Source organism: Amblyomma maculatum, chromosome 11, assembly GCF_055883805.1.
Source record: "Amblyomma maculatum isolate TAMU_Amacu chromosome 11, ASM5588380v1, whole genome shotgun sequence".
NCBI classification, from domain to species: Eukaryota; Metazoa; Arthropoda; class Arachnida; order Ixodida; family Ixodidae; genus Amblyomma; species Amblyomma maculatum.
In genome coordinates, this window is record NC_139354.1 from 24,890,689 (window position 1) to 24,904,457 (window position 13,769).

Below are 13,769 nucleotides of genomic sequence, written 5' to 3' on the forward strand. Positions count from 1 at the left end.
AGGCCTATGAGGTATATCTGTTGTTTAAGGCGTATACAGTGCCGTTAGTTCTCTGATACACCTTTTAAACAAGTGCGCAATTTTCAGCCTTTCCAAGGGATACACGCTGACACCTGCGCCCTTCCGCAGGTCCATGATCTTGAGCCGGCGACCCAACGACGATGACAGCCATGATGGCTTCACAAAGTGGCCATTCATGACCACTCACACGTGGGGAGAAAACCCTCGGGGCCGATGGACGCTAGAGGCACACATCGACCGCGGAATCGACAGCAAGGATTCCGGGTCTGACGGCGAGGCCCGAGGCTTCCTCAAGGAGTGGACACTGATGATTCACGGCACCCGGGACCCTCCCTACGTCGACCTCCCGGCGCACGACCACAACTCCAAACTGGCCATCGTCAAGAAGGCACACGAATCGACGCGTCGGGGTGCCGCGGCAGCCCACAGAGGGTCCAGACCCTGAGGGAGGGCCTGATTCCTCTGAAACCAAACCCGGACGACCTCCGACCAAAACCGCAACGGCGACGACCATTAATGACCAGACGCGTGACACTACAACGGGCACGGAACCGGGTAAAAAAACCCGGCTACCGGGCAGAGCCTCTACGAAAATGACGAGGTTACAGAGCTCAAATCTGCTAGCCACAGGCAGCACATAAGTGCGCGGACAGCCCATGGTCACTCTCTGGATCATTGAGACCGACACGTCTATTGTGCCCTGTCGCATTGCGCCAACAGGCAGTTATGAAATACCCATGATACTTTCGGCAGTGATTCATTGTCTTGATGATCAGCCCTGACATGACTCAAGACGAGCTTCGAGCCATAAGGCAAATGAACCTTGATAAAATTTTCAGCGCATTCGCAGAGGCACTTAAAGCTTATTGGACTACAGCCGCATTCTTTGCCCGCTATAACCCTACGTCGAGTGCCGTTTCTTTTCGCACACCTGATGCTCATGAGACCGTTCTAAGCGTGATTTTACGCTCATTATTGCTTGTCGAGAACTCTCGCACGATGTCCAGTGTACTAGGCCAGATTGCAAGGGCTAACCTGTGTGTTGGGTTAGGAGAGACTGGCTACCATAGCTTGCGTCTGTATGATCTGACCTAATACGCTGATAACAATACACTGATACAATGCAAAGGTCTCGCCTGGTTTATAAGCACACATTGCGGACTGAAAGGTCGGCGTCCATGCTTTAACGACTTGCTTTCTGGCACGACCATAAAAAAGTATGTTTCGCTGCAGCACGGAAGGGCACAGAAGAGTACAATAAAGAATCGTAGCATAGCGCGATCCGCGACTCGATGCTGTAATCCGGTAGCACGGGCCACCAATTCACACGCACTGATTGATTCCGCCTCGACAGGCGCGTTCGTCGCTGGCCAGTACGTGGCGCCATCTGGCGTCGTCAAGTTTACCTGCGCATGCGCAATGGTGCCCCCGATAACGGGTCACACAGATTGCAGATCGCACTATGCTATAACTCTCTAGTACAGCACAGCTGAGAAGCTTTGGGATGTGGTGCGGATAAGGCGAGATATGTCGAATACCGGTGCAATGCTCGTGTACATGTGGATAGCGTGCAAGTGTACCCGCTCTCTCACAAACACTACCCACTGAGCCAAATATATCGCTTTCTTGCGGAATACAGCACAACTCATAAAGTCTAAACATGTCTTTACTGCGGCAATGATATTTCGACAGGGGTTTTTAAGAGTTACTGGGGCATAACAAGGAGGCTCTGAGCTATTCTGCTGGGCGTCTTGCTGCTGTCACCACGTCTTGAAAGCTTGAGAAGTGTACGTTACACATAGGCTGAAACCGCACATTAAGCGCTATTCTCAGCGGCCATCCTGAACAACCTTAAGGTGGCCTGAAACTTTCTATGAATACCACTCTCTGTGAACTTCCGTGTGCAGTCAATCCTGCTGACAGTCGTGCCTTGTCATCTATCTTTGTGCTTACCTCCACGGAGTTTTAACTAGCGCTTGTGGGCTTGCGACCAACGAATTTGAGCTCTGTGGCCGGGGCATCGAAACCCCCTGTTTCTGAAAGAGGGGCATTCCAGTCACACGTTCGCGAGCATAACCCCTCTGTTTAAAGTTCTGTCTCCCCAAGAGTTGAGCACCTCATGTTCCAAGCGTTGTGCAGATATTGGCATTGTGCTTTGAATTGAACAATGGCAGGTAGCCCGGCGACGAGTTTTCTTGTATTTGCTGTTAATGTTGGCACTTATTGTTTTCTCTAAGAATAGAGAAGAGTAAGAAGGTGGGCTCCGCTATCTATATATCGGCATTTTCTGCGATGTTTTCTCTCATTATTGCGCTCTACGGCGACAACTCAGCCTGTCGTGAAGCCTACTCTTACTAGAACACTTATTATACCGTCTACCGTGTTACCGTTACCGCAGTAAGTCCGCCGCCAGTGCGCACGCGCTGTAGCCTGCTTGGCCTCATCGGGACCAACCTTTACAAAAAGTTGGTCCCGATGCAACAGGCATGCGAGCAGCTGCTGGTCCTCTTACACCATCTGGCGCCCTCAAGAGGACCTGCGCATGCGCATTGACGGCGCGGGTTTCCGGTACTCCGGTAACGTCAACACGGTACATCTTACGCTAAAGGTGTCTACTGTGACCGGTGCGGGAAAACTCTATGCCGTTCCTTCTACCTTCGGGAGTGACTGAAATAAAGGTATGCGAGCGTCAGTGGACGCTAAACACTGATCCCTAAGGCAATGTATGCGGGAAGGAAACAAAAGGAGAAGCGAAAATTTCAATCGATATTACTGTTTTGATAAGGCGTATTGCGCTTAACACTTGGGGGACGAAAATGTGAGGCGCTCGTTTGGGGCACTCTCAGATGGCCCGAGAACCTGTAACATCTGCTGACGGTCGCGTAGCTTCACAACGTCATGATTGCTAACAGAACTTACGCTGTTTTTTGTTTTTGTTTTTACAGCGCCTTAATGCGTATTCAAAATGTATCGTTTTTCCCCGCTTCTCTGTGTATGTATTCGTGTTATATTTTTTTTAGTCCTGATGTGTTTTTGCGGTGTAGAGTTGGCCATCCGGCGCTCTATTTTGGCACTTCGATTTGTTATCATTCATCGCTATTTGGGTCCCTGAAGAAAGCGCAGTGGAACTTGGTGTGCTGTGACTCTGTTTGAGAAGACGCGACTGTACCCGACACCTCTGTCTGGCCTGAGATTTGAGCAAAGCCAATCCTTACACATGCCTCCCAAATGCGTGGCTGCTGTTGTCCTATTCACTCGCTGTTTCCGTTGTTTCTGACACACGTCTCGCCGAGACGCGAGCGTGCGTTATGCCTGAAAGCAAATTACTGTCAGGCTGAAAGTACCTCCGAAAGCATAAAGAACAAAATACATATATCTGCATCCACAAAAAAAGGCAATTGACATCTTCTTTGGCATTGAGTTTACTTATTTTTTTGCCTTTGGGGTGTTCTGACGCACGACGATGCTTTGAGCGTGCCCTATTCTTTCTTCGGATGTCCTCAAGCTTCAGTTTAGACGCTACGAGCCGCGAAAAAAAAAAGGTAAATGCACAATAAGGCATCGACAAGTTTAAAACGAAGTGTCACGCTTTGAGATATGCTGCTCTATAATTAATTAGAATATCGCCTTTTGATGGTGACGAGGTGGTGAAGTCATAAGTTGATTATTGTGATGCGTTGGCGGTAAAACTGCATTGCGCCTTATTGAACTAACGTAAACAAACATGCCCCATGCCCACGTGACCAGCAAAATCAAAAACTATGCGGGTGTAATTTTGAACCAAATATAACCTTCTCCTGATTCTTTATCAAGACTGATCCGAAGCGATAGCTGTTGTCAATCACTGAACAGCACCTCCATTGCTCTTTTGTTGGGGTTTAACAGTATCTGGAAGCTTCAAAGAAAATTTAAAAGGTGGTTAATAGTTACAGTTTATTTCTTTCTTCCGGGGATGGGGGATGGAGTATGGAGGGGGGTTCTGAGTGAACGGGGAGAGAAATCAGAGGTTTAAGCAGGGATGGAAAATTCGGAAGTGGGCGAGAACTTTAGTGACGCTGTCTAAAACATCAGAAATAGAAGTTTGTGATGCCCTCTTTAGGACGCCTACGCAGCCTAACCGAGATAGTTTCATTTGTCCGAACGCATCTCGTTCCCTTTCGTCTAAGCAGTTACTTCCTGTGGCGTGTTTTTGAATGCGTGGTGCCATCTACTGAAAGGAAAAGGGCAAAATGATGCTACAATTTAATCACACAGGACTACAATTGTACACAGTTATACTACAAGTTACATTGTGCGAGAGATGATATTGAGCACCCGAATACTCCCCTTTTCAATTGTTACAGCTTTTCCTCCTCAAAAAATTCGCTTTTTCTAAGGCCCCGAGAGTGATTACTCTCTAGAGACATTGCCTAGGCGACTAAGATGATTGAAAGTGACGTTTCACTTTTTATCCGTTAAGTCATGACACTAAAAAACTACATAACCATTCTTGTTTACAAGCAGCACGTCTAAAATTATAGACGCACTGATGAATAAAAGCAGGATATTCACAACTGACCAGGAATGCACAAACGTAAAAATGAAGCTCAGCGATAAAACTATATACCTTGTTCAGCGAGGAATCGTAACAAAGAAATGCGGAAATTGCATTACAAACTAAAATGACCAAGAGTGAAACAATTTGACGTGTGCAGATACTTACCAGCTTAAAAGCTAGGCTGGTGCAGGTGGTTTATCAGATATAGGAATAGGGATGTCAGTCAGTTGTTCTAAAACCAGGATGAAGTTGTATTGCAGAAAGCGGACGAACGGATGGTGTCACTGTAAGCACATGTTAAATTATTACGCACAATAAAAGCCGTTTCGTTTCCCGACCACAATGTACACACTTCTTAACAACGGGTCTTCAAAAGCTCTGTAGAATGGTAGCGCATCTCTTACTTTTAATTTGATTCAACGTGTAGGGTACCCTGTAAACAAAAAAAAAATCCCCAAAATATCATAACTTGCAGTACTACTATCTTGTGCTTTTCCGGAGTTTCATTCCCTTCTTTTTTTTTTTCACTTAATTTAAATCGAAACACGTCTGCACGACAAAAAAAAAATCAAAGCAACATATCGCACAGAAACATTGGCTTGATCGTTTCACGTTTCAACAGTGCCCTCCCCAACATTCTCCATGAACAACGTCGTCTGCATCCGAACTTGCACTATAATAAAAATGGACAGTGAAACAGAAACGTAAATAGCAGACGATGAGTATCGCTTGTCGTGGTCCCACGTCGTCTTTGCAAAGCAGACCACACCCACGTGTGCGCATGCGCGAACCCTCAACGGTTTCTGTCTCGTAACGCGACACGCATTCCATCGTCTGCCTCTCACGGGCCAGCGAAAGGCCAAAGTAAATAATCGCAAAGTGCAAGGACAGTGTGTCTCCCGTTACAGGAACTCCGCAGTCGCGACAATGCTTAGTTTCAACGTGCCCGATTTTATTTTTCTCTAGTTCCCGTTAAAAGTATCAGTATTAGCCGCATGCCGCAAAGCTGAGAGACGCAGACAAAACTAAAGAGGGCGAGGGCATAATTGGAGTGGGTGCCTTCTCTATAAAAAAAATCATGCAGGGCTGGCAAAGCTACAGGCCCGGCGTCATCCAATCCGAGACCGAATTCTCAAACGCGCCGACCAATCAGCAAGCTTAATACCGTTCAAACCGGTTTCCGAACGCGGCCTCCGATTGACTGACTCGGACCTTACCTTGCATCAGTGCTGCACCGTTTTACGTAGACGCGAGGAAGGGCTGATTACGGCTGTCCGTAGACCGAGCAGTCGACTTCCCAAGCTCGTCTTGCATGCATTTCTGTGTCCGCCTGTATATCATTTTCCCAGCCGTGTATTATAATACCGCGCGCTTCGCACTCAAACGCGCCGCTCGCAATTTTACACGACAGTTCCGAGCTTCCCACGTTCACGCCGTTGTGTCGCTGTGACGCGGCAGACTGACGGAGTCAACCCCGCCGCCATATGAGCTTTTTTGCACGACCTCTTTCTATTGCCTTACGCGCCGGCGCGCCGGCGCGCCCACTTCAGGCATCGGAAGAGCTCCCTGCTCTGGCCCTTATGTTCCCAGTCCATTAAACACTTATATAAGTTTATTGGCAGTACGTTGCTAAAAGAACTCAGTACAAAGTGAATACAAAAAAGTCAATACAAAGTCAATACAAAAGTGGAGACATTGTACATTTCGTTATGGCTGCTAGGTAATTCAATGGCGCTCTGTCAGTTTCGTGAATACGGTCATTTGTAAATCACAGTTTTGTTTTTGCTTTTTTCAGAATCTGAATTTTTGGAATTTGGTGTCAACTCGCAAAGGTGATTTCTTACTAGGTTTAATATATGTTACTTATTAATTTATTTTGAATTTCTGTTGGTCGAACAGCTGCGACTTGACGGCGTGTCTGATAGAGTGTGCAGACTCTCACTCTCGCTCGAGCCCGGGAGAAAGAAGTCTGTTATATGTCGCTTGTAACCAGCACACACTTATTTATACACAGGAAAAGATCACCACCGTAAACTGATTGGCTGTGTTATATAGGCGACAATGAGGCCTATGTGCAGCATTATGCAACGTCATCTGCAAATTAACAATAACCAAAACGTCTTACTATAAGCGACAAAGCATAATGTGCGTTTCACTATAATTATATATAAGCAGACAATTGAAGGGGAACTGAGGGGCTCGTTATTATAGAATTTAAAGGAGCCAACAGTCTACGAGTCTAAGGCAAGCGTTGTGGATCGCCAACGCTTGCCTTGGACTCGTAGACTGTTGGCTCCTTTAAATTATATATATATATATATATCGTTTGTTTAAATCTTCGCAAGAGAAGGGTTCTCTTTCTAGAGCCGGAAGTGGGAACGCGTCACGTGACTGCACGCTATCTCATACGTCAGATCCGCTCCCCGGCTTTTCGCTAAAAGAGAGTGTTCGTTGCGCCCTGCTTTCTTGCTTCGATGTAACGTAGCCTGCATTGTGTAGTGATGAGTGGACCAAGCGCGAGTCTTCACCGCTAGTCAGGTTAGCACTAGTCTACAGTAGTAATTTATTGCTCGCAGCAGACGACAAGCTACTGCTGTAGCACAGCTTCTTGTTGGAACCCTTCCCAAGTGATACGGCGCGCAGAGCTTCTGCCGAAAAGCACGTGGAAAGATAAAAAAAAAAGTCAATGCGTTCTGCAAATGTGATTTCACACTGACTGACAGGACAGAAAAGTGAGAAAAGTATATTTATGTCCCTACACCCTAACGTGCCCTCCTGACCGGTATTGGCAAGAGCCATAGCATATCTCCTTCTTAGACCCAGAGTGCGACCACATCCTGCTAGCGTCGTAGCTTTCCCAGAAAAAGCAAAAGAGATAAAAAAGATCCTGACACCCACTTACACCCTGTATAAGACTATGTCACCCTTTTACTAATCACTGTTATTTTGCTGCTTTCGGACGCTGTATTATAACGCTACGGAGTACGAACTCTAGAGTAGGCTTGATCCCTATGTGTTGAACTTCGGCTGTACAAAGATCGCCTTCTTCAGCGTCGGTGTTACCAAAGTGTTGAACCCTATCGCGACCCTTAGAAATGTATCTTACTCGCTCGCCAGTAAGCCAGCAATCTACCGCTTCTGCTTCAAACATGTGACTGTGCTTACTAAACTTTTTTATCGAAAGAGTGCGTGAAATGTGTTTATCTTAATACTTTATCTAAGTGTTCAGATTTGCATTCATATCCTGACTATAAGAACACACATCCTACTGACAACTGTCTTTTGTTCACCGCAGTTCCTTTGAGGGTGAAGATTATTGAACTATTGAGGGTGAAGATAGGAGTTGTGGGTGATACATTAAACTATATTTGTTATTGTAATAAGCCTCGTGCTCAAATGAATTATGGAATGTTATTAATCTGTAAAACTTTTACAGAAGCAGCAATTTCTTTACGAAGCAGTGTTCTTTTTGAAGCTTGAGACCATGTTTTGCAACAGATTGCAGCTTTCCTCTTTTCTTACTCGGTACGAATAAATCTGCGATATTTTCCGCTGGGGAGAACGCTGATATGCATATAATCACTGTTTATACTCTGCACTTTGTACATGTAGTTCGATAGTTCATGAACATGAATGCGATGTGGATAGGATAATTATTCTTTTTTTATTATTTGAAAAGTGTGTCACAAAGCATAGTTGCTCGCACCAGACTGCTCTTGACCAACTGTAGCTATATTCTCTTCAGGCTTTGTTAAGACTGCATAACAAAACTACCACTGCACATAACTTGTCGATTGCTTGCTTTCTATCGGCGTAACAAATTTAAATCCCGGAGTGAAAATTTGTGGACTAAAATGGCTTTTTTTTTTTTTTTGCTATTGTCTTAGGAAGTGGTTCAAGAAGCTACAATATGCGTGTTTACAGCAGTGTTTCTCTAGTGTTAGACTATGCAAAAACAGGTCTAAAAATTTAGCTGACACAGAATTTTCACTCAGTAACAAAATATTCGTATGGCACTCCTTGCATCTTATTTACGCTTGCCAGCAGGAAACCATAATGATACCGTCTTACCTCTAATAAAATATATTACACAAATAAAACAAAAGCATCTTAGTACCGCATTATTTGTGTCTAAACGATCTTTATCTGCTTTTAACTGCTTGGGAAACCTATGAGAGAAGACCTACTCAGTCCCCTGCCAAAATCTTTAAACTTCGCTCAAGCATTTTCAGCGCATTTTTTGAAATATATCCGCTCGTCACATAACTTCTAGTTGATGATAAAGACAAACTAGCATGTTCTTGACGTCTCGAAAGTACTGGTCTCAGATATCGGAGCGTATTTTTCTCCGGCAAGAGCAGACTGATGCGACCGGATTGGTTTGCTTTTACCATCTACCCAGACTTACGAGTTCGATATAGAGATACGAACGATCCGCAAGCGTTAAACCTATCAGACTACCCGTAGTCTATCTTATCAAAGCCTCGCAACAGCGTTCTGGATGCTGGAGCTGCGCACCAGCTACTCAAGTTTCAAATTCACAATCGTAGCGCCAACTTATAACCAGCCCACGAATATGGCTGCCGCTCATCAACCACAACAGTATTTCCAAGGCGCTCTACAAACCTGAACCATTATTTGCAAGTAAATGGCTTTGTGGACTCGGTGCTGTGGTTAGCTGACTATGCTTCCAGTTTCCGTAACGCTTCGTGGTTTTGATGTGACAGAATACGCTCACACAACTGCTGTACCGACAAAATCATGGCACGGATGTGACCTCCTGGACTCGGTGTGAATGATGTCTCCCTTCTTTTTTTTCCCTCACGAACGAACCCGATCGATGATGATGATGATGACCTGAGACAAAATGGCCATGACGGCGAAATTCTGCTTCGTCTTCGCTGCTCCCTGTTCAATATCGAGCGGCTAATTAACGTATAAAAGCGAAGTTGGCGAACGGGAAACCGCGGGAATTGACACCCCTTTGTTAGATTAAACTGTGTTCCAAGAGTCTCCGTACACAGAACACGACAAGCAGAGGGAACCAAAATAACGAAACACCCGTGTCAAGCGTTATCATGCTGTTGTAAGATATATTGTTGGCCTGTATAATAAATTCTATTGTACCTCTGTGCGCTTACTACGTTCGTGTCAGTGCCGTTGCATGCTCGGCAACCGGCATCCCATGGGATCGTGTGACCTCGCGGCAACGATCGTTGAGGGAGTCTCTCCGTATTAGATTTTCTTGTTTGATTTGGTTTGGTTTGTTTTATTATTGGGGGGGGGGGGGGGGGGGGGCTCTCACGCTAGTTACGCTGTATGAGCGAATGCTAGGTTTTTTGACCACGGACACATCATAATGGGTTCCATTAAATGCGTAGCCTATGATCTTGCAAGAAACGACATTAAAGCGGCGGAGAATGTTCATTCATTCATTCATTCATTCATTCATTCATTCATTAATTAATTCATTCATTCATTCATTAGATTCGGTATATGTTTTGGCTTCCTTGACGAAGAAATCCAGCCAAAAAGTGCGAATTTATAGAGGCTGGCCGGGAGCTCTCTGAAAAGCAAGGCTAATTTGTGAGAAACACCCTTAGCTCCAGTGTAACTCAGCGTTGCTAGCGTCCGGCAAACTTTCGTGGGGAAAACTTTACTCGACGCATCGCAGTACGTGATACTCATTTTGCAATGTGTAGCGCGTCTACAATTCAATGAGTGCTACAACAAATTCTGTCATTTTAGAGTCCTTATAATTTTTTTTCACTTGCATTTCAAGTCGACAATCAGAGTTATGAGAAATACTCAGCCAGCATGCCTCTCCTCAAGATTGTTTGCAGGATGCTGGTATGGCCGAGTCTCACTAGATGTCATAGCTGTGACGCATACGCTAAGTCTAAGATAGTCATGGGTGATAGGATGCTCCAAAGCAGACTGTTTTCATATGGTCGTCAGAGCCGAACATAAAAATATTGCTTGTGCCACGCTGGTTGTCATAGCAACTGTGACGCCTGTTAGGCCTAACTTAGCCGTCGGTGAAATCATGCTTCAACGCAACGCAGACTGTGTAGCAGAAACCGGCGCAATTTTGAAATACCATACCGACAGCAAAGCCATCTTCGTGAATTTAAAGTATAACAAGAACAATAAAGACAACTGAAGCATTTACCTTCACTGGGCCAATCAAGGCACCACTGCAGAGAAATGTTCTGGAAATTATCAGTAAACATTCATCGGGAACGAAAGATACCTTGCATTACTAGAAACGCCCTTTAATAGTCATGATTGAAGAGTGCCAGCGATTATTATTACTCGCCTTTTTGTACTAGAGGGATGCTGGAACAACAGTCAATTCTAGCACATTTAGAATCAGCGTCAGCAAGGCGGCCTATTTGAAGCTTCGATTTGTCATAAGTACCCAAGCTGCTAATATATTTCTACCTCTCCACAGCAGGATATTTAGCTATTTTTACCGAGAGAGAAAGAGAGAGAGAGAGAGAGAGAGAGAGAAACTCTTTCATAAAAAACAGCATTTAGCTGGTGTTTGAAATCCGCTGAATAGTTAGTCGTAGTGAGGAAGACGATGGGAAAAAAAGGGGAGAACAAAAGGGGCGGAAAAAATGGTAAGTGTTTAGAAAAATATATAATATAAACACAAAATTCAAAGTAAACATAGTAAGTCCATTGAATTTCGCTTATGTGAGCGAATAAGTAAAGGTGAATTGCACTGTACTACAAAAATTCTTACAAAGTACACCGCTTGGGCAGTGCAGCGATGAACACGAGCTTTTTGTTTTCTCTCTCTCTCTTATCGCAATTTATAGCGCTGCGTTCCATGCAAGACCAATTCAAGCTGTACACTTAACCGGAAGTCGGACACATTTTGAGGCGAAAGCCTTTTTAAAAGGCTCATGGAGAATATCTCGCGCCTACGAGATTTGTCAGCAAGATTCTGCGAGCTCCCGCGAGATGTATCTGCGAGACGTCGCAATAGGTTCTGACGACGAAGCCAAAGAAAAGAAAGTAACGAAATTATAACAGTTGCACAAGCACGCAAGATAGAGGAAGAAGAGAAGAGAAAGAAGAAAGGCTTTCGCAATTAAGTTCTTAGGCGAAGCTAAATATCATCAATTTTCTTCTTATTGTAAAGTCCTATGGAATTGCTTGACCATTTATGTTTATTGTTCCTCTGAAGAGGAAATTACGTTTAATATAGATGGTAGAAGGTTGCTAGGCGTCTTGCGACCTGCTAAATCGGAATCATCGGAATTCTCGAGAAACAGTTTTGCGAAAGCTTAACTTTTTGGTGCGAAAACCCTCACACAGACACAAGGACCGAGCAACGATAGTGGGTCTTGTGTTTCTTATTCCTGATTGGTCCGCCAGATCGTGACGCGACAGTCCACGCGTCCTGACGCGGGTAATTCTAGCAGAGCTTTCGCACAGCATCATCTGTCCAATCAAGTTAAACACTAGATAATTTTTGTACAATTAATAAAGAGGAAATAATGATGCAATCAAGGAGAACGCTATTGATAGCTGACAGGCTCGCAATAATCTCACAAAATCAGCCCTCAACCCCGCGTGGTGGTGCTGCTGTCGTTTACATGAGCTGACACATATGTATAATAAGTGGATAAAAAGGAAAGCATGCATGAGTTTTTGCTTTCCTCCTCCCCTTGAGAGCTGCTCTAAACGAACTTAAAACGTTGCTAAGAGCCAAACCTTTTGTGAAACAAATGGTGCTGGTGCTGTCATGGCCGCCAGTGCAGTTTAGCGTGAAAACGTTGTGACACAATGTACTATGGTCGGCATGATGGGGGGTCAGAGACCTATTCTCTAAAACTTTAACCCCAGAAAATGGCCGCACCTAATACTGGGCGGCCTTAAGGATCGAATCCCACTCTCCGCACATGTGGGGAGGCGCTCAAGCTGCAAGGACATCACTGCGGTAGAAAGAGAAGAGTCCCACTCAACCAAAGTGTTTCCTCTCCGTAACTTTGCAGATAGAGCCCCGAGTGGTCGAAACTTCCGGAGCTGTTCATTACGGAGTCGTTTTGGCAAGTTAAACCGCATAAAACAAATCGAACCAAACGGGTACATCGAATAAGTATGCAAAATGATGTCGCTGCATCATTGTTTTTGTTGTAGACCAAGAACTGGGTCTCTCCAGAATAGCATATCGTTTCAGCCACGACGAAGAATTTTACACTTTTTAGTAGTTCTTTCTTTTTTTGCGTAATTGATCCCGCTAGCCATTTTCAGAAATTTTCGCGTTGCAGTATGTACTATGCGGGCCCTACTCCAAAGCAGCTGTGAGATGGGCCATTATTCTCCCACTGCTGAAGTTCACAGCTACACAAAGAATGAATTTCTGTTATACACGGTGTTCTATTTTTATGCTCAACTTCATCCCAGCGCTATTTTTGGGGTGCCACAAGTACGGGCGGTTGCGAAGTACGACGTTCTGGACGATCAAGCGAGCTTATACATGTCTAAATTCGGACACGAAAACCAGGCAGAATAGCACGCATACCATATGAATGTAACTCTGAGCAGTGGTTTATAACGAGGAATTCCTATACAGGATGAATTTTGTATGGTAGTCAAGAAAAACGGCAAAAAGCATTACACATCCGTAAATCTGGTTAAGAGCTCGTAAGCGTAGCGTCAGAAGCGTTATCCAATGAGAAAGCGCCATACCTGAGGACGGCTTCCAGCATATAATGTACGGACGCTCCAGACTATCGTCAATTCGTCGCCCCCTCGAATGGCCATGATGTTGGAGTAAGGCGTCAGTTGGTTCATCATCCTCCTCATCAGTCTTACATCGTCGTGATCGTTTGTTCTCGTTTTTGTTTTCTTCAACATCAACGAGACGGTCCGTAAGCTCTTTATAAGCTGTGCGTAGACTATGTACATAATTTTTTTTTCTAATTAGCTGCTGCGGAACACCCAGCTATAGCATTAACTAACCCAGTTTTCCACCTCGCTGGTGCTTTCAAAGCCATCAGAGGGCAGCACCAGTGCATAATTGCACTCACCTTCACACGTGTGATCATATGCTCGCACCATGTGTGCACATATTTAACATACTTGGAGCACATAGCGTATCATATGCTTGGCATGCAGTTGGCTGAGAGCGCTGTCCACTATAGGCGAGCCAAGCTCAAACATTCTCTCAAGTGAACTGAGACACGTAGGACTA

At 44.9% G+C, this 13,769-nt stretch overlaps 1 protein-coding gene across 1 annotated transcript in view; it reads left to right on the forward strand.

Moving 5' to 3' along the window:
* Window positions 1-3,493, forward strand: part of amon (prohormone processing protease amontillado) — a 147,326-nt gene extending 143,833 nt beyond the window's left edge. The window contains exon 13 of the mRNA XM_084583373.1: window positions 130-3,493. Coding sequence (XP_084439499.1) covers window positions 130-466 — 337 coding nt within the window. The 3' untranslated portion in view covers window positions 467-3,493. The remainder of the gene's footprint in view (window positions 1-129) is intronic.
* The last annotated feature ends 10,276 nt before the right edge of the window (window positions 3,494-13,769 follow it).